Source organism: Mus musculus, chromosome 16 (assembly GCF_000001635.26).
Source record: "Mus musculus strain C57BL/6J chromosome 16, GRCm38.p6 C57BL/6J".
In the NCBI taxonomy this organism is placed as follows: Eukaryota; Metazoa; Chordata; class Mammalia; order Rodentia; family Muridae; genus Mus; species Mus musculus.
In genome coordinates this window covers 19,963,541-19,991,433 of record NC_000082.6, presented here as the reverse complement: position 1 = coordinate 19,991,433, position 27,893 = coordinate 19,963,541, and the positions used below count along the sequence as shown (strand labels likewise).

The 27,893-nt window shown below is 40.8% G+C and overlaps 1 protein-coding gene across 2 annotated transcripts in view; it reads left to right on the top strand.

Moving 5' to 3' along the window:
- The first annotated feature begins 8,384 nt into the window (after window positions 1–8,384).
- Window positions 8,385–27,893, top strand: part of Klhl6 (kelch-like 6) — a 36,558-nt gene continuing 17,049 nt past the window's right edge. The window contains exons 1-2 of one of the 2 annotated variants that reach the window (NM_183390.3): window positions 8,385–8,717; window positions 25,335–25,500. In NM_183390.3, coding sequence (NP_899246.2) covers window positions 8,431–8,717; window positions 25,335–25,500 — 453 coding nt within the window. In that variant the 5' untranslated portion in view covers window positions 8,385–8,430. The remainder of the gene's footprint in view (window positions 8,718–25,334; window positions 25,501–27,893) is intronic. The other variant, XM_030249107.1, reaches the window with a different exon arrangement.

Sequence of the window (27,893 nt, the reverse complement as noted above, 5' to 3'; positions counted from 1 at the left end):
CTCAACTCTTCCCAGATCCTCTTTACTGCCCCCCAAAATCCATATTCTTTCTTGTTCTCTTACTCTTTCTCATTAAAAAACAAGGAGACATCTATAAAATATTATAAAAAGAAACAAAACCAGATGCAACAAAAACAAACAAATCTGAATAGGAAACAAACAAATAAATAAAAACAAAAAGCCAAAGATGCAGAAAATGCATATTTATACATATAGAAATCTCATAAAAATATAAAACCAGAAACTGTAATATAAGCAAAAGACCTGTAATGAAAAAACATCCCCAGACTAAGCATTATGAGACAAAAAGCCACCAAATATACCACTGAGTTCATTTTGTGTTGGCCATCTACTGCTGGGCCTGGGGTCTGCCCTTAAGTATGTTTGTATACCCAGTGAGACTGTTTCCTCTGTGAGCAGTTATTAGTCAGAGATAGCTTTTAGGTTAGGGATGGGGGACTGTGTCTAGTTTCCCTGTCAGTGCTGGGACCCCATCAGGCTCACACCCATGGAGGCACTGTGAATGCTGCCACAGTCTCTGTAAGTTCATTTATATATCAGTCCTATTGAGTCTGGGAGATGCTTTTTCATTCTTGAAATTATTCATTCCTTCTGATTCTTAAGCTCTTCATGCCTACTCTTCCACACAGCATTCTGAGCTCTGAGGGGAGGGGTTTGATGGAGACATCTCATCAGGATTGAGTGCTCCTGCACATTGTCCAGCTGTAGGTTTTGGCATTTGTTCCCATTTACTGTAACAGGAAGGGGTGCTTGGTAGTTTTATTTCAACTTGACATAAGCTCAAGTCATCTGAGAGGAGGGAATCTCAATTTAGAAAATGTCTCTATGAAATTGGACTGTAGGCAAACCTGTAGGGCATTTCCTTAATTTGTGATTGATGTCCAGCTCATTATGGATGGTGCCATCTCTGGAGCGGTAGTTCTGTGTTTTATAAGAAATCAGACTAGAAAGCCACGATAAGAGCCAGTTAGCAGTTTACTGCCTCTGCATGAGCTCATTCCTCCAGGTTCCTGCCTTCATTGAATTCTTGTCCTGACTTTCTTTGATGATGACCAGTGAAGTGTAAGCCAAATCATTTCTTCCCAAGTTTCTTTAGGTCATGGTATTTCATCACAGCAGTAGTAACTCTGACTCAGGCAGGAAGTTTCCTGATGATGGCTGATCAAAACTGATTTAAAAATATAGACGAATGTTGTTAGGAGTTATCTTATTGCTATGTTCCTCTAGCAGAACAGTAATATGTTGTTTTCCTCTAGGCACATGATCTACCTAGGCTATATCCTTGGCTACCTGAGCAGCATCAGGAATGGGTTCCATCTCATGGAATGGACCTAAAAAAAAAATCAGATAATGATTGGTTGCTCCCATACCTTTTGTGCCACTATTGCAACAGCTTATCTTACAGGCAGGTCATGATTGTAGGTCACTGGCTTTGCAGCTGTATCAGTATTTATCTTTCTCTTCTGGTAGCATGCAGAGTAAGTACCTTCCAGTAACATGTATACTAGTCAGTAGGGGAGTAGGGGTGAAGACTCTAGGTAGGTACTGGCTCATTTGCTCAATGTTCATTGACTTGTATAGGTGCTGTCTTTAGCAATAGGGCTTTACCACTAATTCTTGGGTAACAATCAATAGCTTTGGCAATAACCTGGGCTCTTTGGGCTGCTTATATGAGCCCCTTTTGACCAAGAGCTCAATTAGATGTACCCCATTCTTAGAAGTTTCATTTGGTGGCAAGAGATATCTAGTTGGGGCTTTGTCTCCCTGTTTTGTTTTGTTTTGGTAATTACACTTAGATTTCTTATGAAATGTCAGCATCAGATGGTCCCATGTCTAAAGTTTATTAATTCTCTCAAACCCCAACAGTAATTATCCTTTTTAAATTACCCCATTGGACTAAAATTTGTCAAGTGTATATTGTACAGGAAAAGAACTAACCTCACATATATGGGGGGATATTTCAGTTAAGAGTATGTCATCTATATGATTATCATTAGCTCTATCTTATAAATGAGAAATCCAAGACACTGAGTTTAACTGACTTGTCTAAGGTCATACTAAACAATTGATAAAAATGAGTTTTAAACTCAGGCATTCTGTCTCCAACTGATTTTCTAACTCATTCTATATTATTACATCTCACAGGAACTGATATGTGGGAGAGTTTCTGTGGATATTAAAATTAGATTTGTCCTTAGAAAGATTGGTGCTTCTCTCTGTGCTCTAGCTTCCCTATAGGAGTCCCCTAATATCCCCCATGAGGATTTTCTTGCAGGCCAATCCAGTAGCATGCTGCAAACGGTGTTACAGCTCCAGGTGCCCACTTTCTGAGTTTTTATTGTTCTGAAATAACTAAGTTGAAGAACAGTATAAAGTTTTAAAAACATATCATTAAAGATTTTGCCTTAAAGTGTCAATAGAATTTTGGACTTTATTCCCTGCTATAGTTGTCTGAACATTCTACATGTGGAGTTTTTCTGTCTACATGTGTGTCTTATGAAGTTGGAGGCCTCCTCCAGTGAAAGGCTTGGGTGAAATATCAATTCATTTCTGTGTCTGCACTGCAGAATACACAGCCTTGACATTTTGTAAATAAAATCAATTAAATTTAACTTTTGGAAAAAGACCAACTTGAAAATCCCCTTTGTTAGTATTCTTTTGTACATGCCATTAACCCAGAAAGGATCCCAAAGATGAAGAAAAAAGGGTACTGTGGTGAAAAGGTTGTATTGTCTAATTTAGACACACAAATGACTTTCTGTAATGATCTCTCATGGGGGTTATTAGGTGAGAAGTTACTATAGAACGTCCTTGGCACCTGGCATAGTAATACTCAATAAATAGCAACTACTGTTAAACAATGAAAAATTTAAATCATATGGAAAAAAACCAAGCAGAGGTAGAAATTCCCTGTAGACACACTGAAAACCATTTTTTGGTACTGGCTGATTGACATGTAAATTACTTTTAACGTTCTTAAAATAATTTTCTTTAACAAAAAGTCATACTGATAAGAAAAACCAAACATTAAAAAATTTGAGCAAATCATCAAGGCCACAGTCTGATAATACAATAAACAGGAGTTAAATTCACATTTATGTGAGTCTAGAGTTTAGGCCCTTCCTGATAGAGCTTTGCTTCTCTGTTTCCCCATGCCTGTGCTGGACCCCTAAGCTGGGCAATGGATTTCAAACTCTCTCTTCCACACTAGGTAAGATTCTTCCCCCAGATACAAACACTTAAAAATCTCAAGTATCCTCTGTGAAGATGATGGGTAAATTTTCTAATCTCAGATAGAATAAAAAATATACCTTCACTTCCCCCTACATGGAAGTAATTACTGTATCATATTTACTATATCAGTAAAGTATGGAGTCTAGAAATACTTCAGTTATTTCAAATTCAGGAATCTCTCAGTAAAGTAGATCTTAGCCTTGTGGATACAGATGACATGGAGAAATAGAAAAGCAGATCTTATTGCCCATTATTTTCCTTGTTTCTCACCTCTTATCTAGAGGCATGCTGCTGACAAGCAGTAGCTTGAGATTCAGTGGACTTGATCACCTCTCTTTCCCCTGGCTGAAGTATTTTAAGGGCGACAGGCCACCTGTCTGTTTCGCAATGAGACTGAGTGGAAGTCCCCAGTCCCTACCTCCCAACTGTCTCCTGGACCCTCCTCTTACCTCACCTGAGCAGGGCCATGGCATTACTGCTGATGTACACCAAGAATGGCCATTTCTATGGCCTTCTTGTACTCAATTGGACCTTTTAGTAAGATTCAGTGTCAGTGGCAAGGTAGTGGTGACAACAAGCACTCTATGTTGTCACTTTTTGAAGCTTCATTGCTTTGGGTCAGTTTTATACTACTAATCAACGTACTGGGGTACTTTGGGTAATTTGTAAGAAGCAAGAATGATTGGTTTGTGGTTCTGGGGGGTTCAAGAGGACGATGTTGACATGTACCTGGCCCTCACCAGCCTCAGGGCAGGTGATATCACTCTGGAAGGGGAAGGAGTACCAGCAAGAGTAGTCAGCATCACTAATCCTCTGGAGGGGATTAGGGGCAGTGTCAAGCTTATACAGAACAACTTGCTCTGTGGGGGCATCCTGAAAGAGTGAGAGCATATTTCCTTCAAGAAAAATATTAATCTTTCAGAAAGACCTACTCTTTACACACTAAGATTTCCTCGGCCATGCTGTAACCTGTGTTCATCTTGACCCTTTGAGGGACAAATTATATACAAACCATGTTATGGTCCATGCTGGATATTTCCTATGATCCTTATGCAACTCCCCAAATAATTTATTTTTGAAATATTAAAGGAGAGTCTAATGAGTTTAGATTTATCTGCTGCTTTTTCTACCTGTGTAAAATATTTTTGTTTGCTGAACCACTTGAAAATAAGTGGCAGATATCATGGTGCTTCACATATTTCTTTAAAAAAGAAGCACATGAGTACCATGCCATCATTGCATGTTGGAAACAGAACATGGATAATATCATGGAGTATAGTCCACTTTCAAGTTTTCTTTATTTACAAATGTGCTTACTAGCTACTTTTTAGGCAATATAATCAAACCTCTATGACTACTCTCATGCATAAAATCATCTTTGTGAATTTTAAATGCTCCAAGATTCAACTTGCATTAAGGATACTTCTAAGGTCAGTGAGCTTTCTTTGGGTTACTTATAAGAGTATGGATGAGGAGTTACCCACAGGAGCAGAAATGACTCAAAGACAGCCAAATTACCAAGTCCCACTACAGCAATCTTCAGTTTGTTGAAAGGGCTGGAGAGTATCTTTTCCAGGCAGCTTGAAGGGTCCTTGTATCTTCCAGGCCACTCAGTTGGCCTGAGATTCTTCTAGGTCAATGTATCTCAGCAATCCTTACTACCTGTATAAAACTGGGGAGGGAGGGCCTGGTGTATCTGCTCAGTTTTAGAGACTTTCTAAAACTTATGAGTTGTTTACTTTTTGAGCTTAAGGACCTTCCCTCTGAAGGATGGAATGTTTTACCTTTTATTAGAGCATCCTCTTTTCTTAAGATTCTTCCTTCTAGCTCCTTGGCTACTTTCTCTAGCTCCTCCATTGGGGGCCCTGTGGTCCATCCAATACCTGACTGTGAGCATCCACTTCTGTGTTTGCTAGGCCCCAGCATAGTCTCACAAGAGAGAGCTATATCTGGGTCCTTTCAGCAAAATCTTGCTAGTGTGTGCAATGGTGTCAGTGTTTGGAAGCTGATTATGGGATGGATCCCGACCCTATAGGTAGAACAACATTATGAACTAACCAGTACCCCGGAGCTCTTGACTCTAGCTGCATATGTATCAAAAGATGGCCTAGTCGGCCATCACTGGAAAGAGAGGCCCATTGGACACGCAAACTGTATATGCCCCAGTACAGGGGAATGCCAGGGCCAAAAAGTGGGAGTGGGTGGGTAGGGGAGTGGGGGTAGGGTATGGGGGACTTTTGGGATAGCATTGGAAATGTAAATGAGGAAAATACCTAATAAAAATATATATAAAAAGAAAAACATTTCTAATAGCTTGGCTCACTAGCCTCACCCTGATTATTGTGATAAAAAAAAAAAAAAGATTCTTCCTTCTAAGATAGAGGTTTTATCTCAGAGTAAATTGCTTAACAACAGGAGCTGAATATTCTAACATCTTCTTTGCAGTTTTAAGATGAGGTAGGAGACAAGGGCCTGTCATTGTTTAGTGCTACCATAGCTAGAAAGAGGATAACATAATGATTATACAATATGGCTTCAAATTCACTATTACTAAATTATTTTGTCTTCAGATCCTCTTTCTGTTTCTTTTTTAAAAATCCATTCTTACAAGATACTTTATTTTTGCTTTTAGTTTTTTATTTTATTTTTTGAGATACAATTTCATCACTTTTCTCTTCCCCTTCCTTTCTCCAAGCCCTCCTATGCACTCCTCCTCACTTGCTTTCAAGCCCATAGCTTCCTCTTTTCATGAACTGTTGTTACATATATATGTATGTACATATATATTCATAAATACATAAATACAAACTGCTCAGTCTATACAGTGTCACTTGGATATATCTTTTCAAGATTGATCATCCTGGAAGTGTAAAGTTCATGTACTCTACCCTGGGGAAAACTATTTCTCCTACTCTCAGCATTCATTAGTTGCTTATAGTTCTTTGTGTAGGGTTGAGGTTTACTCATTGCTGAGTGAATTTTCTGCCCTAAAACTGCCTGACCAGTTTTTATTTCCTGTTTTTATCACTCCTGTCTCTACCACACAGTACTAGAATTACAGATAAACACTACCACACCCAGCTCCCATGTGGGTGCTAGGGATGTGAACTTAAGTGATTCTTGATCTTGACAATTTGATGATCAACACTAACCATCACAGCTACCCACTTCTATGAGAACAGAGTCTATTTCACGTGCGTATCATAAAGCTAACTGAGACAGAAATATATAGTTAGAATATCTACACAGTACTAAAGTTTTTGCTAGCTAGACATGGTGGCACACACCTTTAATACCAGCACTGAGAAGACAGAAACCAGTAAATCTTTATGAGTTCCAAGACAGCTGGGTCTAGAGAGCAAGAACTTGTCTCAAAAACTAGCAAACAAACACAACAAACAGACAACAAGCTTTTTGCTAGTGGCTTTTGTATTTTATTGGAAGGGCCTTGTCCTTTGGGCCAGTGAACCCACCTGAGATCAGCTTCTAAATAAACCTGCCTTTATTATACTCTAATCTGGCTTAAATTGGCTTACTTCACTGGAAGAGAAATAATCTATCAGTGCTTATAAAGACTGAACTAGTTAATGATGAATCTTAGAATATATTTAGGTTGACACATGTCTTAGTTAGGTTTTACCGCTGTGAACAGACACCATGACCAAGACAACTCTTATAAAAGATAATATTTAATTAGGATTGCCTAACAGGTTTAGAGGTTCAATCCATTATCAGCAAGACAGGAACATAGCAACATCCAGGCAGGCATGATGCAGGAGGAGCTGAGAGGTCTACATCTCATTCCTATCTGGCTACATTCATTTTTTTTTTAATTAGATATTTTCTTTATTTACATTTCAAATGCTACCCCGAAAGTTCCCTATACTCTCCCCCCGCCCTGCTCCCCTACCCACTCACTCCCACTTCTTGGCCCTGGTGTTCCCCTGAAATGGGGCATATAAAGTTTGCAAGACCAAGGGGCCTCTCTTCCCAATGATGGCCTCATTAGTAGTTTTTAAGGCATGTGAAAAATAAATATAAAACAATAAGGAGTTTGGTAGATACACTCATGAATGAGAAACTGAATTTTATTTTATTGTGTGTGTGTTTGGGAGGAGGTAAGGAGCTAGAGCAGTTTTGGCCTTATGTCTATAATTTGAGAGAGTATGGTATAAGTTGTCATGAAGAGGCTCATGTCATTGTGTATTGTTTTCAGCATTACCAGAGGATATAGTTAGAAGCATTTTTATGATTTGAACCTGAAATGTCATGCCATAAGCCTATGTCTTGAACGTTTATTTGTCAACTGGTGTTATTAGGGAGGCTATGGAACCTTTATGAAGTACAGCCTAATTTGTATAATTAGGTCATTTAGGGGAAGGCCTTTGAAGGTTACTGGTACCCTTCTGAGCTACCACCATGTGAACAACATATGCCACGTGGTGTTATTGTTGGAGACTGACCCACTATCCCATCCGCTTCCAGGCATAGTGGGCAGATATCCTGGACCAAAATAAATCTTTTGTTCCTTAAATATTTTTTCTGTCAGATAATATGATCAGAACGATGTAACTAATACAGAAGACTGATACCAGGAGTATGGTCATAGCTTTCATTAAATCTGAGCATGTGATTCTTAGGCCCTTGGAAATCATTTGCAGAAGGAAGATGGAGAAATTTGAAGGTATGTGTTAGAGAAGCCCTAAAATTCAGAAAGAAAGTTTATAGGGATATTCAGAAGAAAGGTAAGGCTCCAAAGGGGTCTCAGATAGTGGGAGACAGAGAAGTCCCCCTATGCAGTTCCTCTCTGAAGTCTTAGTTGTTGATGCAGGTATAAGTAAACAGATAATAACTGGAAGCAGAGGTTTGCGTGAGGTGGGAGAGGACTAAACCGTACTCCCGGGAGACACAGATAAGCTACCTTCCCCCCCCCCCCCACCCCCACCAGATCCCTGATCTACGCACCCACTCAAAGACATTCCTAACCCTGTGACAGTCCACAGAAAGAAGAGGAGGAGTTGGTGGTGTTTGTAGTAACAGGATGAGAAAGTGTGAGACTTCCTGTTATGTATGTGTGACAGCTGGTGATAAGTGGAGGGGCCTGTGCAGGAAATCCGTTCAGCTTCTGCAGTGTGACCTCCCCGAAACTTGGCAGCTCCTTTAGTCTAGACGTTGATGGCAGGACAAAGAGGCGCCTGCACCATGAGCGATGTGGTAGAGAGGAGCTTGGAAGGACCCTTAGCACTGACTACAGACAAGTCCTCCCAGAAAAGGGGAGACTTGGTGGAAATATTAACTGGGGAGAAGGTAAAATTTGACGACACGAGACTTTCTTTAATTCTTCAGAACGGCCTGGAGACGCTGAGAGAGGAAAATGCTTTGACAGACGTCATCTTGTGTGTGGATGTTCAGGAATTCTCTTGCCATCGAGTGGTGCTTGCTGCAGCCAGCAACTATTTCAGGTCAGTCTGCTTTGAATCCGAGTCAAACTGCATGTATATTGCAAGGAAAACATCTGTAGATGCGAGAGCTCTGTAATCTACAAGACTGAGCAAGCTCAGTCTGATTTGTTTGCTGTTACATTTATGGTTATATATATTCTTACATAGAGTATGTTAGGTATCATGTTGTATTATATATTACCTTATGTACTATGTATAATATAAATATGTATGCTTATACACTAAGGTTTGTGCCTACTTAAAATGTAAGAAAGGAAACTATCAACCTTTAGAATTTTGATTTAGGTCAAGAGAAACTGGGACCATTTAGAAGCAGTATTTTATTATTTATTACTTGGAACCTTTCATCTCATCCTTGGTCTGATTCCACCATTCGGATACTTTTCTTTGAAAGACTTAATTCTCTGTCTTAATATCCTTTATCATCTCTTAGAGTCAAGCTAACATACTTTAAAAATATGTTTTGTTATCTTTTACCTTGACAAGTGTACTTTGGGAATGATAAAATTGAAAATATGCTTTAAACACACACACACACACACACACACACACACACACACACACACACACCACACTATGTCCTTGATTTTAAGGGTGTGACGTTACTTAAGCCAGGGGGATTTTTTTCCCCTCTTTCTTCAGTTTGACTAATGTGTTTAAAACATGATGTTGTCTTTGTTCATCAGTAGAGGTAGAGAAAAAAATGTGGCCTCACTCTTGGAGTTATCACATAACGTGCTGAAAATTAGGGGTTTCTGGTGTACAAGGAGTGGTGGGAAGGACAAACAATGCAAGAAGCCTCTGGATGTGAAAGGCTCCTGAGGTGTCATAGTGAGATGACACTATGTTTCCATGTCACTTGAGCCCTTTCTTGGCCATGAGATTTTAGGCGACTCTGAATTTCAACTGGTAGATGGGTATAGTGACAGTTTTCTTTTATCATTGTTGTAATGATCCTCTTAGTGAAAAGATCTCACACAGTGCCTGGTAGATACATTTGCTCATAAAATCTTTGTTGAAACCTTGTATGAATACAGCTGGACCAGCATTGTCAACATTAGTGTGGTAATGACAGAGAACCAGTGAGTAAGGATGGTGTGGATAAGGGAGGTGTTTTGGAAAGTAGGGGGAAAAAAATCACTTTATTTTTAGTGAGATTTTCCTACCTTTCAGTTCTGGTTGAGGATTTTAAGAAAATAACATGTGAATATATATAATATTTTCAAAAATCACATATTTCAAATAAAATATGATTATACATAATCAAATATATAAACATCAAGCAAGTACATATACATATATAGCTCAGATCATTCATTCATATATGTATTTGTATTTTATTTGGGGTAGTTAGGAGAAAGTTTTTCTTTAGAATTCAAACAACAGAGTTAGACAGTTGTATGTAAAGAACTCCCATATGTTGACAAGGCCAGAGGCAGAGCCTATGTGAATTGAGGGAAGTCATGACTGCTTTCTACCACAAACAACGGTCACTGGTTTCGCTTTGCACTGGCATGATAGAGGTGACAGATGCCCCCTTTTCAGATGTGGAAATGAAAACTGCACATTACTTACCTGGCCATTGCAGGAGCAAGGATTCCACACATTCTAAGAGTCTTTGTTTTAACTGACGTATGAGTTGCCACTAAGTATGGAGCATCATTCTATCTGCAGCCTATCTTGGTAAAATATAAGCATGGTCATAAAAATGGGTTGACACAAACACACTGCTTAACCTGCCCCTGTACTGGCCACTAGATTTCCCATTCAGGAGGGAATGAAAGTCAATTTGTCTCAGTGCCCTGGGTATTCCTTTTCAGTTTATTCTTTATGTTTTGAGTCACTGAGAAATTGCTATCATTGGTTGGTAGTTTCATAGATGTGTTTGCTTGCTTAGAAGACAGGACTATTGGCTGGCTTCCCCTGAGACATCAATTTTTTTCTGGTTCTTGGGCTTCTCCTCATAAACAGAAGGTGCTTTAGTTCAGATATGTCCTTGCCAGTGCAGAAAACACTCTGTTGGTCCTCAAGGCCAGTATGGCAGTAAGAAGCTGGAACACACACAGGTGTAAGTGTCTGCCTGTGGATGTAGACTTTCTTAACCTTTCTTTTGATTTACATCTAGGTATTTCCAATGTAGTTTTCATCCTATAATGGATACAGGTCTGGCTATAGGACTCTGTTTTCTGTTCATTGAGCAACTGTGTGGAATAGGCTTTGTATCACATGCACTTAGCCCATTTAATGTGTACAAAATTTTGTGTTCAACAATTTTGTGCATAATAATATTGTGCTTGTCTTACACATGGTGGGGGCTGAAGTCTAGGTGCCAGTTAATTAAAAAAAAAAATAGTCAACTTGAATCCTAAGACCAAGGATCAGCATTGGGTCTGACAGTGACTCACTGCCTCTTTGCTTTGTTTCTAAGGTTTTGGAAGGGGTGAGACATCTGTTAAAGTCGTGACACCACTGAAGAACAAAATTAGCAACCTCTGTATATGGTACAGAGCAGGCACCACTTGCCTCAAACTCTGCCCATGGCCTTGTCAATAAATATATGGGAGTTGTTTAACTCACAACAACCTGCTCTTCCTGCTCATCGCACACATAGAAAAGCAATTGCAAGAATTTATTTGTGCACCAGAAGAATGGTAGGGTAGGAATGTGTCAGCCAAACAGGGACAATATTAGTCATCCAGACAGTGATTTCCCTTTGTGGACCTATTTTAAAGTCTTGGGAGAAACAAGGAAGTTGGAGAAAAATGTGTTTTGTGAAGATTGAGAAATGAACAAAGGAGAGTAAACCTCAAAAGTTAGCTTCCTGGCTCTGTAAATCGGGGAGGAACTGTTTGGCCTCTCTAAGACCCAGCAACCATATCTGCAGCTAAAGATTTGCAGGTCTACATTTGAAAGTGAGTTGTCATAGAATGCAAATAATAAAACAGTTCATTTATTCATCTGTTTGTTTAAAAACACATTGAATGTGGCAGTAAGTCAGATTTTTTTTTTTAGAAATGCCTCTGGCTTATTTGAGAAGATAAATGTACATGTGTAGTAGTATGTATAGTCTTGAAAAATCCCCTCCCAAGCAGTGTAGAGAAGCAAACCCAGTAAAGAAACAGGTGCAAGGAGGTCAGGCAGTAGTTGAGATCTTAACCGTTCAGCCTGTGTCAGGAGGAGCTCAACGTCTACAGAATCCTGAAGGCCATAGTACAGAGCAGAGGTTCTCAACCTATAGGTCATGCCTCCCCTGGCAAATCTCCAATTCCAAAAAAGATTTATATTATGATTCATAACAGTAGTAAAATTACAGATTCCAAGAGGTAGGAATTCAAATAAGGTCAGCTTTAGCACATTACTAAATCATAGGAAGACTGGAATGAGGCAGAGACCAGGAAAGGCAGAATTCCAGGCCTTCAGGATGCCACCTCTTTCTCTCTCTACCTCTCCCCTGGCTGTACCTCCTGTTGGACTTCTCAATTCAGACTTCTGCCACATGGTTGAAGTTTGCTTTTTAATAGACCCGAGACTCATTTCTTGCAGCTTTGACTGCAGAGGAAACTAAGGGATTTTCTCTGCTTTTGGTTTAAAAACACCTGCGAAAGATGCTGATTGGCCTAGACTTCAATTACCATTCCTAGACCAATAATTGCATCAAGGAGTTAGGACACAATGATCAATGGCCAATTTAGGATCTTGGCCAAAGAGATAGGGGTGTGTGTGTGTGTGTGTGTGTGTGTGTGTGTATACGTGTGTGTGTGTGTGTGTGTGAGAGAGAGAGAGGGACAGGGTGAGGGGGAGGGAGAGAGAATATTCACATACCACATGAACAGCATAGTCTGAGTGAATTCTGGCTAGGAGAGGAAATGTCCCAGACAAGTTAACACTGAACAAAAAGAAAAATAAATATCTATTAAAGACAGATAGTAAATTCTGCTTTACTTCCTTTTACTGGCCAATTTACTGTAACTTTGTATTGCTTTGGCTGTCTGGAAGCTCATGCATTAATTACCTTATCCACACTTTCAATGCAAAGGCTGTACTAATTACATGAGTAATGATACCATTACGATTTTAAAACACGATGAAACTGAAAACTAATGGCTTGCATGAGGGAGCTATGAAAAACATAATAGATATAACGGTCCATGTCTGGGGTCAAATAAGGACTGAAACCCAATGACTATTCTGGAAAAAGGGATTAATAGACAAAGGAACACGCATACACACACACACACACACACACACACACACACACACACTGAAGTGAGCACAAACAGGAGAGATGAGAAGAGTGTCAATGTACTTAGCAGCATCATAAGACTCAGGATGGCATATTAGTTTGGCTGACCCATCGTGGTCCCGGAGTTGAACAGGAGAACCTTCTGGAGAGGTAGCATGCACACCCACATGCAGATCACCAGAAGTAGAGTCGATGTGCAGTAAAGTACAGCTGAGAGACTCCTAGGATCAGTCCATGAAAGGTTTTGTTAGAACTGGCTATGGAGTAGAATGTATCTTACTGGCCTGGGGAGGACATGGAATAATCGAGTATTAAGAAATGACATTTTGACCCCTATGTAAAAATGCCCTGTTAGGTTGTAAGTAGGGAGAGCCACATCAGAGAGACCCTCTAGAAGTTGCAGCAAGTTACAGTGTAGTTGGGAGTGGTGACACAGGTTTTCGGGAGGCTGAAGCAGGACATCCAGCTCCCTCTTCTGACCTTCTCAGGCACCACACACACATATGGTATATACATAAATAGATGTAGGCAAATACTCATACACAGAAAATAAAAACCAATAAATCTTTAAAAAATTAAATCAAATAAAACGTGGGTTGTTGTTGGCGTTTTGATGAGGTGGCGGTTTCTGCATGAACCGCTGGCAATATGGTACGTTGCTCCAAGAGCAGCACTAATCTACTGACATAAACATGGGAAGTTAGAAGGCAGTTCCACATGACTGCTTAGCAAAACAATAGTTGTAGTTTCCCTCCAGGGCCTAGCTTTCTCCCCAGCCATGCCACAGAAAAGGAGATGGCAAGATTCTGAAACCCAGAGGAAGGGGAGATGTGCAAAAAAAAAAAAAAAAAAAAAAAAAAAAGATGTCCCAAGACACGATGTAGCCTTGGGACCCATGAACCCACTGCAGTTCTGGTTGTCTGCACAAGAGTAATCTCCTCATCGTGGATGTGGGAGGGGCCATGAGGCCCCGCCTTCCCTGAGGTCTGCTGTCAATTAACAGTTGCTGGAGAAGAAGATAACCACTTTTTTTTAATTGGCGTAGCCACTAATAAGATGCTTATACTCCAGTAAATACCAATCTACACCCCCACAGTTGTGAGAGCAACGGCTGTTTAAGTCAGTGGGCCACACCCACAGGGAGGAAGCATACAACTAAGAGGGGAATTTGGGAATAAGAACATTTCAGCCTGAGGAGAGGGGTGAGGGAGGGGAAGGAGACCACAATCTACTATATACGTGTATTAACCATGGATGAATTAGAAACTTTAGATCAAGGACTGACACAGTTGTTCTGTAAGGGGCCATGAGGCAAATGTATTAAGCTTTGGGGCCATATGGTCCCTTTGCTAATTGTTCAACACATAAGTTAATGTGTGTTGCTGAAACTTCGTTTCCAAAAAAGGGTTTTGTCGTTGTGCCACAGGTGTGGTTAGACCCCTGGTTGAAGTTGGCTGGCCTCCAGATCTAGATAGGTGATTAAATAACGACTTAGCAGATCTAGAAGCCTCCAACTCACACCTTTCCTTTTCTATTGTCTTTAAACATTGATGGTGTTTCTATGTCAGGAAAGCAAACATTGTGTTTAAGAAACTGCTGGGTTCACATTGACATCATCCGTTTGCTCTGTCATCTCCCCTCTTCCACAGCGCTGGTCCTTCATTGGTTCAGTTTTTACTTACCAGAATCCTCCTGGGCAGAAACCTGGTTTTGTATTTTATATATTTTCTTATACCTACCACAGAAAGTAATCCTAACATTGTTTTTAAAGCTTGTTTTCTATGACATGTGGAAGTCATATTGATTAAGGCAAATCTGGGAAAAAGAAGAAATATTTAAAGACTAATAAATATGTACTGAACGTTCTTATGTATCGAGCTATAAATTTACAGGAAAACTACCAGAAGTATTTTATTGACATTTAAACGTACTATCAGTTCTTTCTTCTAGGCACAGATGTTAAAAAGTCATTGTGCTTGTACCACATGTTGTCACTTATTCTTTATTTCCAACTCCATTACATAGTGTAAGCATTTTCCCTGTCATTCTATACTTTCTATGGGCATAGTTTAATGATTTCTGTCAAACTGTGGATGCATTGTAATTCACTTACTACTCAATTGTGAACACTTCCATAGTTATTGTAACAGCTTTTTGTATAAAGTTAAATACTTTGAAATTGGCTAGGTAAAGTTCTAGGTGTTGGCAAAAGGGACAGAAGAACTTGCTTATTCTGGAAGCAAATTTGAGAGACCATAGCCTAGGAACATAGAATACAGTTTCTTCCCGAGTTCCATGCTCCAATGAGGTAGTAATTTCATGAAGCTTCTATAGAAACAGAACAAATGAAGTAATGGGTCCACATGCTTGCACAATACACTGATGGGTACATTGGGTCAGTATGTTCTTACTAAGGTGAGAAGCCACAGCTATATGCCCTGGATACTAACTGTTGAAATTCTTAGCCTTTCTGTTGGAAAAAGTTACATTCCAAAGATTACCTAATAGTCACGAAGACATTAGGTTATACACAGAAGAGGGCCATAAATGGCTATTGAGGGCACTAATGATACTGCAACATAATTTGGGACTGGCAACATTCCAATCTCTCCACAGTGACTGATGTTCTAACCAATCAATCGTCCCTTGTAGCCACAGTTTCTTTCCAGCAGTTCTCATTCTCACAGGTATGGAGCAATGGACTCAAATGATATCAATATTTGAAGACAAATGAAGCCTATAGCTTAGTCATCACAAAAGGCTTGCCTGCTCCGAGGCTCGCAGACAATCAGAAGTATCCCAGAAGGCTTCTGTATGAGTTTCCTCCCACTGCTCAGTAACCCTGAAAACTGTATTGCAACGTTTGACCACAGTGCAGGAAGTACTATAGCTATTATATTCAGTATCCTGTGTCACCTAGATTAGCTTAGGCTTTTGGGGTGCTGTACTTTGAATTTTTAAAAAGTTCTCTATGAAGGAAGACCAACTAGAAGTAGAGATTCTTTCACTGTGTACTAAAGAAGTCTACATTCAGCGCCAAAGCCTGGCAAGTGTCATAGGTGCTGATTGGAGCCCCAGCCTTGGCACCTAAGCACAAGAAGAGCCTGCATAACTCCCTCTCTTCCTCATCCTGCCCTTCCTCCCTCTCTGGTTTTGCTATTGCTCTCTAGCAGGAGTACCCAACTTTCTCCTCTTGCCTTCTGGCTTCTGTATCATGGACAGCAAAATCTCAGGCTTGTGGTCCAGATCAGTCTGGCAGCTGGCAGTGGGAGCACTCTGGAACATTCATATGACTAGCACTGTGCTCCACAGTAGGGATACTCTGCTACTAGCAGATTCTCTACATCTTGGGATGGAGATGTGGACCAAAGTCTATGTGTAGGGAAAGCTCAGTTAAGTCTGAGGCTGGTCCCTATCTTCTAGATAATGAAGTGGCCATCACAGCGAGCTTCTACATGGTCCTGTGTGAGTTTGGGACGGAACATAGTAAGAAGAGCAAGAATATGGTATTGGATGCCTAGGGTTGGAATGTGGTGGTAGACGACAAGCACCAATGCTCACCTAGTCTAATTAAGTGCCACTCTAAGCAGACCTCATGGAAGTGGTCTGGGAGGCAAATGGTATTTGGTTAGGGCAGTGGCTCTCAACCTTCCTTATGCTGCGACTCTTTAATACTGTTCCTTATGTTGTGGTGACCCAACCATAGCATATTTTCATTGCTTTTCCATAACTGTGATTTAACTACTGTTATAAGCTGTAATGTAAATAGCTGTGTTTTTTGATGGTTTTAGGTGACCCCTGTCAAAGGGGTCATGACTCACAGGTTGAGAAACATTGGGTTAAGGGCAGGCAGGCTACGTTTCCAGTGGAGGGTGTGAGATAAACTGAAAGGCAAATTGAGTCAAGCAATAACCACCATGTGCATAACATAGAAGCGCAGGTAGGAGAGCAGAGTTAGCATCAGCACCTTGGAGGTCTGATTCTAAGAACCAAGTTCTCATCACACTATTACATGTATCTGTGCAAGATCATGCTGTAGTTCACTGTTGTTTACACTGTTGTTATAATAGAGTGTAGGTCAGAGTGTGGAGTGGAATAGTTTAATCTTCTTAAACTGTCCATGTGGGTGTCTTCTCATGTCTCTGTCCATCTGACAATTATTAAAAAGTGCTTGCCATGGCATTTAAAAAAGACTAAAGTGTACTTACTCATTTATGTTTTAAAAGTCTAGGTATATTGGTTTTAGGTACAGATGGATCCTTGTGTTCAAGTTAATCTCTTTCTATGTGTTTCTGTCTCTTTGTGTCTCCTTTCCCCTCCTCTTGCCTCTGTTAGAGAGGAGGAGGTCACAGATATCTTTGTATTTTCATTTCTACCAGCTCAACAATTTCAATGGGAAACAAATTTCTTATAGTAGTAGATCCAGAGAAGTTTCTGAAACTGGCTTTGCTTGGATCCACTTTGTTCTGCACTCAGCCCTAACTAATCACTAAGGCTTGGGAGATGTATTATATGGACTTGGACTATGGTCACCACTGGCCCAAGAACTGAGACATTCAAGACTATGTAGGGGGAGGGGTGGGTCACAGTAGGAAACCTGATGCTCCTACTAAACAGAATAAGAATGATAGTGAGCAAGAAAACAAGAATGGCCATCAGATCTGTGTCTGGATCATCACCGGAGTCTGTATAGAGTATTTGTTATGTTCTATTGGGTCTGATCTTGTAAGACAGAACAGGCCTTCCTGTCATAAATTTGGATGATAAGAATCCTATGGCTTGCTGAGTCACCAGTATTGCCCTAGTGGGGTTTTGAGGGTTCTGGTTGCACAATAAGCAAGCCAACTTCTGCTTCCCCAAAGCCATATGTAGTGACTTTGAGGAGTGGTCAACTTGAACCAGAAGGTTGGCAAACAGAAGTTCTTTTAAGATCTGATACTATTTAAAGTCAGTGAAGGGAATGCTCAGCTTTAAGCTCCTTTGTCACTTTAGTTCAAATGCTTGTTCAATGGCTAGAAGTGTTAAATAACCTGACTTTAAACTCAAGAGAGAAATGTGGGATGCTGTCTATCAGATATGTATCTGGAGTTGAAAGAAAGATGTCTATGAACTTTCAAATGCTACTCTGAAGATACATGTTAGGTGTTTTTTTTTTTCTATAACAAATATCTGAGGCTGTGAACTTTAATAATAATAATAAGGGGTTATATAGTTCTGGTGGTGCAAAGGCATAGATAGTGATAGCATTTTGGCCTGGCTCTGGCCTTGACAGTCAGTTAATAGGTTATAAGCTGGGAGTATGTCAGGGAGCAAGGTCCCATGGTGAGACAAGAAACCAGACAGCTGTGGGGGTAGGGCCAGTCTTCCTCTTTCAAATAACTCTTTTTGGACAACTGAGCAGTGTCCCATGAGAACCACATTGGTTCTTAGGATGATTATGTCCTAACAGACTAGCTGCCTTGGTACTTGGTTTTTGAAAGGTTCCAGCACATGTACACTGCTGCATTGAGGACCATGCTTAGAACACACAAACCCTTGGGGAATAAAACCACAGCAGAAGTTGCTCTTCCAAATGTGAGTGAATTTGCATGCATACAACAGACAAGAACACATCTCATGTTATTATTAATAAAGCTTTTATATCAGGCTGTTAATGGAAACTCTGAGCTCCAGTGAACTGTGCTACCTGAGTACAGGCTGCAGTACCTTTTCTCAGTCTGTTAGCTAGAGACATAAGAGGCCAAGGCAAGGCCTGGTAGCATGAGCTTTTCAGGCTGAGAAGATGAGGAGGTTGCTTGTCCCTCTTTCCTTTGTGAAGAATCCCTAGGCCTGATGGGATCCTGGGAGTGCTGGATCTCAAAAGATGTAAGAGAACCTCTACAACAAAAACAAACATGAATTTCCAGGTGAATATTTGTCCTAGCCCTAGCCAGTTATTTTCTTAACTTTGATCTCTATTATATCTTCTTGTTAGGTGGGAGCCCAAAGGGGTCTGTGCTAGGGGACCCCCCACCGCAGGTTCTCTTTTGGTAGCTGTGCTCATTTGAGTGGGAATATCCCTATGGGCTCACATACTTGAATGTCTGATCTCCACTTGGTGGAACTATTTGAGAAGAATTAGGAGGTGTGGCCTTGTTGGAGAACTTATGTTGCTGGGTGGGTTTTGAGGTATGAAAAGCCTATGCCACTCCCACTGAGTTTTCTCTCTTTGTTTCATGCTTGTGAATTAGGATGTAGGCCCCTAGTCCTATTGTTCCAGTGGAGTATATTGTCAGGCTACCTGCCATGATGGTTATGGACTCACCTTCTGAAACGCTAAGCTCCCAATAAACTTTTTCCTGTAAATTGACTTGGTCATGGTAACGTAACACATCAATAGAAAAGTAACCCAGACAGTAGCTCAGGCTTGCCTTAAATGTATGTTGCTTCAGCTTCAGTTTGGAACTATAGGCAAGCTCTATCCTGCTTGAATTAGGGCAGTGGTTTTTATGGTTTGGTTTGCTAAGGAATCATGAGGACCAGAATAGAGTCTAATAAGATGTCTCAAACAAACCCCATCCCCAAAGATTTTAACTCATTTGGTTTAAGCCTGGTAAAATTCAGGATTCTGTTCTTCTGACAGGCACATACAGTATTCAGATGTGGCTGATCTTGGAGCTTAAATTATGATTGATCCATTAAGGTTGTTAGGAGAGTGAGGCTGAGTGTTAGGAGAACAGAAAGCTTCCCCTTCTGAGCTTGGATTAGGCACAAACTGCACCCAAACATAGCATCAAATGATCTTTCAGGTGTAAGTTTTAAGAAGACAAAATGGGGAATGCTGTGTTAGAATGGGCTAGGATGAGGTGGTATATTTAATTGGACATGTTAATTAGGTAAATCGAAGAGGGTGTTTGATTGCTGGATTTAAATACTTTAATAGCTGGACCTTCATAGTCAGTCTCAGGAGGAGAAAGTGGCCAAATATAGGAATAGATCTTTGTGGCTAGCTTTTGGAATGTAATTAAATGGTTTTAGTAGAGAGAGGGGAATGGGGGAGAAGGGCAAGGCCTGCCAGAGCCATGCTGACCAGAGTCCTTTCTCTGAGGGTGTAAGTAGGACTTCAGAGAATAACTAGAGACTAGAATTTGGACTAAGATGAATGTCTGTAAGCTTTGTTTCGTTAGAATTGGCTTGGGGAAAAGGTCAGAGAGTTAAGAGCACTGGCTACTCTTTTCAAGAACCTAGGTTCAGTGCCCACATGATAGTTCAGTACCCCCAATGCTTCTCATTGTGCATGTGTGTGGAGTACACACCATGCATGCAGAGAAAACATCCACATTTTAAAATAAAGGAATTAATTGAAAAAAAAAAGGAATTGGGTTAGGAAATAAAAGGTTTTGGTGCTTGCAGCTCAGCATTTTTGGCTGCCATAGACAGCAAAACCATGTTACCTTCCATCACAGCTGGATCTTCTGACTCCTGATTTCTTGCAATGGAAACTCCTTTGATTGACTACCCTGAAACCATATTCCTTTCTTAACAATGCTTCTCATTGTGCATCACATAATGAAACTAAAAATAATGTCTTAACCCAATTGCATATATATATGAATCCACACACACTTGTGTGCTCACACACCACACCACACACACACACACACACACACACACACACACACACACACACACTTGCACACATACACTCGCACGCACACACACACTTTGAAACACAGTTTAGATTGATCTTGATTTTAAAATCCTCTTGCTTCAATTTTCTGAGCACTGGAATTGCAGGCTGTAATTCTGTGCCATCTACAGACAACTACTTGTTTGTACACTCGAGTTGAATTTTATCCACTTTGTAGTAAATGTTAGTACCACAGCACAGAATATCTTAGTGAAGCAGAGAAGTTAATCCTTCATATGAAGAGGATGGCAAAGGGATTAATAGGGAACTAAGTAGGGACAGGCATGGGTTAAAATGTGTAGGACAGTAGATGTGACTGGGGAGTACTTGTTTATAGGCCTGGTGTTGAGGCATACAGGTCGTAGGTCATTTGGAATTGGTGAAACGTTCCACCCGTGACATCTCGGGATACTCAGGAGCTTGCAGAACTCATCAGAGTAGAAAGTGGAGTGCTTGTGGAGATTTATCTCTTTCAAATTCCAAGTCCTGAGTGTCTGATTTCTTAGTGGGAGGAAGGACTCCTCCTTATCCTCTGCAGGATGTTTGACAATTTTTGGAGTGGCAGATGACTAACAAGAAACAGTTCTATGGATCTCGGAAAGAACATACATCAACTAGTTCACTCGCTCATTTATTTACTTATTTTCTCTAGAGACCGAATCTCTACTGGGTCTGGATCATTGTTGTAGGCACTGGGGATTCAGCGACAGTCAGTTCATTCTGTTCATATAGTAGCTGGGAGGGTGATCATTAAATTAGTGAACAAGTAGGTATATAGTGCAATGTCAGGTTGTGAGGATCTACAAAGAAAAGGAAAGGAAAGGAAAGGAAAGGAAAGGAAAGGAAAGGAAAGGAAAGGAAAGGAAAGGAAAGGAAAGGAAAGGAAAGGAAAGAAAGGTGGAGTGATTATTTTAGGTTGGGTACAGCATGAAGGAGAGCATCTTTGAATAAAGGAAGTTTGAGGAGGGACCTCAGTTGAAGGCTAAGCCCCATGGACACTGGAAAGCTGTGTGATCCAGGCAGCGTTTTTATCTGGGTCTGACTTCATGTAGATGAATCATGGGTCTGTGGCTCCATCCATGGCTGTGATGGGAGACTCGAGTCGTGGCGCATGGCTACGTCCATGTGGTAGGAGATATGCTGAATGACTCAAGCTCTCCACTGAGATATCATTGATTCACTGTATTGGGCAACTGTCTTTCTGTTCTGAAACTATTTTTGTTTTAAAATGAGGATCTCATACAAGTTGGTTCACATCTTTCTAGAAACTACTTTTTATTATGCAATGTTTTACTTATATGCTAAGGGGTACATTTTTTATTATTTTTATATTTGTTATTGAGAGAGGTGGGGGCATGGGAGAACATGTGTGTGGGCTCATGCATGGAGGTCATAGGACAATTTCTGGGAGTTGGTTCTATTTCTACCTTATGGAATTCAACTCACACCTTCACATTTATCACTAGTCCTCCTTCGGCTTCTTCTTTTTCTTTTCTTCCTTTCTTTCCTGTTGGATTTTCCCTGTCCAATTATATTAGGGTAGCAGGAGGCCTGTGATCAGACAGGGAAAAGGGAGGCAGCACTAAGAGTTGCAGAGATGGAGAGCATAGCAGGGAAAGAGAGAGGAAGGCAAAATGGAGGTGGACGTGAACCAGTGTACCTTGATCCAGCCACAGGTAGTTATGATATCATAAGGTTAGAATAATTGGGATAAAGCTTTTATCATTATCAATTGGCTCTGAAATTACTGAATTGGCATCTTGTAAATTTTGATTTTATTGATACATAAATCCGATAAGTTAACCATAATTATAAGTCTTAAGAGTTTTGATTCTACCAGGTAATTGAGTGTTGGGGTGGGCGGTCATTGCATGGTAGTGAGAGGAACTTGGGACCTGCAGTCTGGGGAGTTGGTTGGTTAAAGACAGAGCCAGCGGGACCGCAATGGTGGCACCATGTGTGGGAATGTGCCAGTTCTGCCAAGGGACATGGGAGTTCTGGAACAGAGAGATGACTGAGTTGAGATCACCCAGCTGGAGCCATGTGGCCCAACAGTGCAGATGCTAGAGTGGGAACATGCTGGCTCACTTTTTTATTACTTCCTGCAACTAACTCTCTCTCTCTCTCTCTCTCTCTCTCTCTCTCTCTCTCTCTCTCTCTCTCCCTCCCTCCTTCCCTCCCTCCCCCTCTCTCTTTCTCTCTCTCTTTCTTTCTTTCTTTTTTTCTTTTCTTTTCTTTCTTTCTTTCTTTCTTTCTTTCTTTCTTTCTTTCTTTCTTTCTTTCTTTCTTTCTTTCTTTCTCTTCATTTTTTCCTCCTAACTTTTTGTCATTATTGTTGTAAAACAGGCAAGCCTTCAACTCACAGATATTTGACTGCCTGCTTCTCAAGTTCTGGGACTAAATGTGTATGCTGTCACATTTAGCCTAAAAAAAAAAAAGGGAAATATATCTATGTGATCCTCCTATCTCTGCTTGTTTGACATATCCTACTGGCAGGTACCATCACAGCCTGCTATTATTCTTAATTATTCTTATTTCTTTAAGTTAACATACAAAGAGTGGGGTTTATTATGGCATTTCAATCCTTCCCCTTTGGCTTTTTTTTTTTTTTTTTTTTTTTTTTTGTGAGATAACTTCATTTATCCCAGGGTGAGTTTAAATTTGCTATATAGTGGGAGGGTGGTTGGCCTTGAGCTCATTATCTTTCTTACTTTACCTCCTGTGTACCCGGATAACAGGCATGTGCCACATATGCCTGTGCCATTATTTATTCTTATGCATCACCCCCTCTATATCCCCAGTCCCCCCCACTAAGAGGTAAATTGCTAACAACCAAGCTGGCTGTGCTACCACAGAACAGACCCAGTTTAGTGGACCCAGTGTTGATGCTGAATTAATTCCCTGATGTTTGACTTTGCATCCTACTGATTTTCTTGAGTATTGTCCCTTTTTTAGGCTCCAGGTAAGGGCCCTAAGTTCTACTTATAGTGTCTCTTCTGTGACTGGCCACCATGGAGACCAAAATTTGTCCATGCATGTGTGAGTATGAGTCTCTGGGTGCAGCAATAGCTGCCTGGGGGTTCAGCCGATGAAGAATTTGTTGGCTTAGTTTTAATTCCCTCTTACTTGTGTTCAACATGGTGGTCATGGCCAAGGGCAATGACAACATGTCAGAGGATAGCAAGGAAATGCTGAGACTTTGGGAGTCAGATGTGCACAGAGACCTGGAAAGAAAGGCACTTTTCTTATACTTCTTTTTTTGTTTTCTTTCTTGTACCCATAAAGGGTTTAGGAGTTAGTGTCTTTAGAGTGGTGCTAATATAACTGTGGCTCCACTTTTGCTATAGATAAAGGTGGACAATGTGCAGAAACCCTGAAACTGGGGACCTAAGAGAGATCAGGACACATGCTGGCAAGTCAAGGGCTGAAGTTGTATATGACCTACTCAGAATTTGGATGTCAATTGTCCCTAACATGCTTGTGTTTTTGAATGCTTAGTTCTTAGCTTGTGCTTAGGTTGTGCTGTTTGGGGAGGATGTGGGACCTAGTTGGAGGAACTGGGTATCTGGGAGCAGGCCTCCTTACTTACTGCCCAGCTTCACTTCCTGTCCTATCTCTGCTTTCTGATTTGAAAATGCAAGGAAGTGGCTCAACCTCCTGCTGCCACAACTGTCCTTGCTGCTGTGCTTTCCCTCCCATGTGACCTGTGCTTTCAAGGCAGGAGCCAGAGAATTCTTTTTCCCTTACATTGTTTCTTGTTATCTTTGGTTGCAGCAACAGGAAAATTAATTAATTTATCCACCAAACACCATGTCTCTCACCAGCTAAAATCCCGCCAATCTGGCCTGGAATGTCATACTTGTTTGTGTTTTTAACTGATGTATGTGGTCTTACATATTCTTCAAATACTTCAGGAAGGTGGGAATTTATCAATAACCATTTGCATTTTCTCATTTGCATTCTCATTATGCCATGATGTGAATGAGTCTAAGGTTTGAGAGGGCTCCAGCCTTCTGCCTGCCACAACCATTGGGCAGCACTTTTTAATTTTTTGGCTTTCTTCTGGGCTTTTGAAAAATCAGGTTGCTTGAGAATTACCTGTTCTTAGAGTCTCCTTGACTGTCTCAAACAGAAGGCTGTATGTGATACTACAGTGCCAAAGCAATGTCTTTATCTTTTGTTGAGGCAGATGTGAAGTGTGTCCTCCAGTCCTCGAAGGATTAGGCTGAAGCAACCTTCTCTAAGCATCTGGTCTTGTTTGGTTTCCTCATGTACTGCTTCTTGCATGCCCAATTCCCTTAATTTTCTGGGAAATCCAAGTGTGGGCTAAACTGGAGTAGAATATCATCCACTGAATGTGATTCTAAGAGAGAATTCAGAAACTACACTTAGGAATGTTGTTCAGTTAAGAGTACAGATGATCCTAGAGAGACTAATAATATGGCACCTTGAAATACAGTGACTTCATTTAAGAACTTTTCTTTGTGTTAGGTGTTGAATTAACATATTCAAGAAGAGACAAAGAACCAAGAGGGACGATCTCAAGAAGTCCGCAAGTGAAATGACTGTTTCTATGTTTGCAATCAGTTCAGGTCCTGACTTTGGGACTTCACTGTTGCAGGAGGGCAGATGACTTTAAGGGGGATATGTTCAGGTCTGGAGCACAGGGTCCTGAAAAGATTCACATCACAGGTCTCTCTTCTAGGGCCATGTTCTGCAACGACTTAAAAGAAAAGTATGAGAAGAGGATCATTATTAAAGGGGTGGATGCTGAGACCATGCACACTCTCCTGGTCTACACATACACAAGCAAGGCTCTGATCACCAAGCAGAATGTTCAGCGGGTTCTGGAGGCTGCCAACCTTTTCCAGGTGTGTGACCAAACACTTTCCATTCTCTTTGAAATGAATAAAAGCAGGGAGCTCTCAGAGACCTGCTTAGGGTGGCTGCCAGACCTGTATCTGAGATTTGCACATGCATGCATGCACTCCTGTGGATGCACGCATGTGCGCACGCGTGCGAGCACACACACACGCACACGCACACGCACACGCACACGCACACAGAGAGACAGACCCACAGAAAGAGAGATACATGTATACAAAGACAGATAGACTGACTTACTGACATAGACACAGAGATACACACACATACACACACACACACACACACACACACACACACACACACACACACACACAGATAGGCAGACAGAAAGACAGACAGACAGGCAGGCAGGCAGAAAGACAGACAGACATGTGTACACAAAGACAGACAGGTAGACTGACAGACATATAGACACAGAGATATATACCCAGAGAAACAGACAGAAAGACAGCAGACGTGTACAGAAAGACAGACAGACTGACAGACATATAGACACAGATACATAGAGACAGAGGAGACAGAGAGAGACAGAGACACAGAGAGAGGGAAAGACACACAGAGACACACACACATAAGTCAAGGTTACAAAGATATTTGTTTGGATATTTAGTGGAAGGTGATGCGATGAGGCATTGCCTACTTCATTAGATTAAGGGAGGAATGTAGTGCCTGGCTCTATACTTGGTATCTAACTGCAGCACAATGGCTGCCAAGTGTAGCAGCCCAGTTAGAGCCAGTGGTGGAGCTCATGCTTCCTATACAAAACATCTGATCTGAGTATGAGTTGGACAAGAAATTAAGGCAACACAGAATATGACTGAAAGTGCTGTGATTTGAAACTGGGTTTTATGATGGAAGAAAGTACTGCTAGCCAACACACCATGCAGCTTTCAAGTGATGATGCTGTCTAAATGTGGGGGCATGAAGATACATGTGACAAGCACTTGGTGGCTGTGAAAGAAGAACATTGAGAAGTAAGTCGTGTCACAGAAGAGAGAAGACTTCAGAATTATGATTTATTTTAAAATAATATATTGCTTCTATTCGATATTTGCTTCAATATGATTGTAGCAATTACACTAGCTTCATAAACTAATTAGACTACGAATAATGTCAGTTGCCTCTATAATTATATCAAGGGTCCCATCTAAGTTATCATCTGTGGCCAGGACTAGGATTTTACTGTTGATGTTGATTTTATCGTATTCATGTTGTCTCATTGCCTAGATGTGTAAGAAACAGAGTCTGGGGATAGGCCACGTCATTCCTAGGGACCATAGATGAGCATCAAATCTTATGTATGACTTGGCTCTTGTGGAAATGATTCCTGTTTGTGTCATAATTGGCTTGGTAGTTGAAGGTAACAGATCCCAAAGTATGGAAAAGTATGTATCCCTGAAGGGTTCAGGGACCAAGATAGTTGGTAGGAGGATTAGCTCTGTTGAAGTTGGGGTTAGGGAGGGATTTATATAGTCTGGCAAAAGACAGGATTGTGGAAAGGAAATCCATTACAATGTAGCCTTGATGAATTTTGAGTAATAGGTTGCTACTAGTTTAGTCAATTTCATTGGCTCGGTTTCCTGGGGCATTCTAAAGATGCCAAGCCAATTATTTCTCTCAGGGCTGCTTTCCTGGTGATGTCCCCAAGTCATGCTCCTGACATGCTGCCAGTGCTCACCATCTGCCCCTTTGACTGGCAGGAAACTATCCCTCCTTATGGGAGGGTGAAATCACTAACTTTATGCCCTTTGTAACTCATCTCCTCCTTCCCACTATTTTAACAATATGACTTTCATTGAAGCAGAAGCGTGTCATGTAAGTGTGTATCTGAGTAGGGTACCTTGCAGCCTCTAACTTCACTAGCTGGGATGTATAAGGAGCATTGTGCATGCTCCAGCTGTCAGTAGACCTCATTCTCTTATTTCCTGGATCAGGAGTTTGCCCAGCAGCAAATGTGTGTACTTGGGAGGTGTTGACCCACTTCTCTTGCTTCACAACCTGGGTATAGCCAAGTGAGGGAAGTTATAGAGAGGTAGGGAGATCCTGAGAGCTGTGGCCTCGTGGTTAGATTGGTTTTTCTCTTTAGTCTGTAGGTTTCCTTCAAGGAGTTTCTTAGAACTAGATTAATGACTATAGATTCTTTTAACTTATTTTTATCATGGAAAATTTTTATTTTTCCTCCCATTATAATAGATGGCTTTGCTGGGTGTAATAGTCTAAGTTGGCACTTATTGTCTATAAGAATTTGAAATACATTTTTTTCCAGGCCCTTCCAGCTTTTACGTTTTCATTTGAAAAAAGAAAATCTGTTGTTCTGACGGAATTGCCTTTATATGTGACTTGCTGCTTCTCGCTGGCCACTTTCAGTATACTTTCT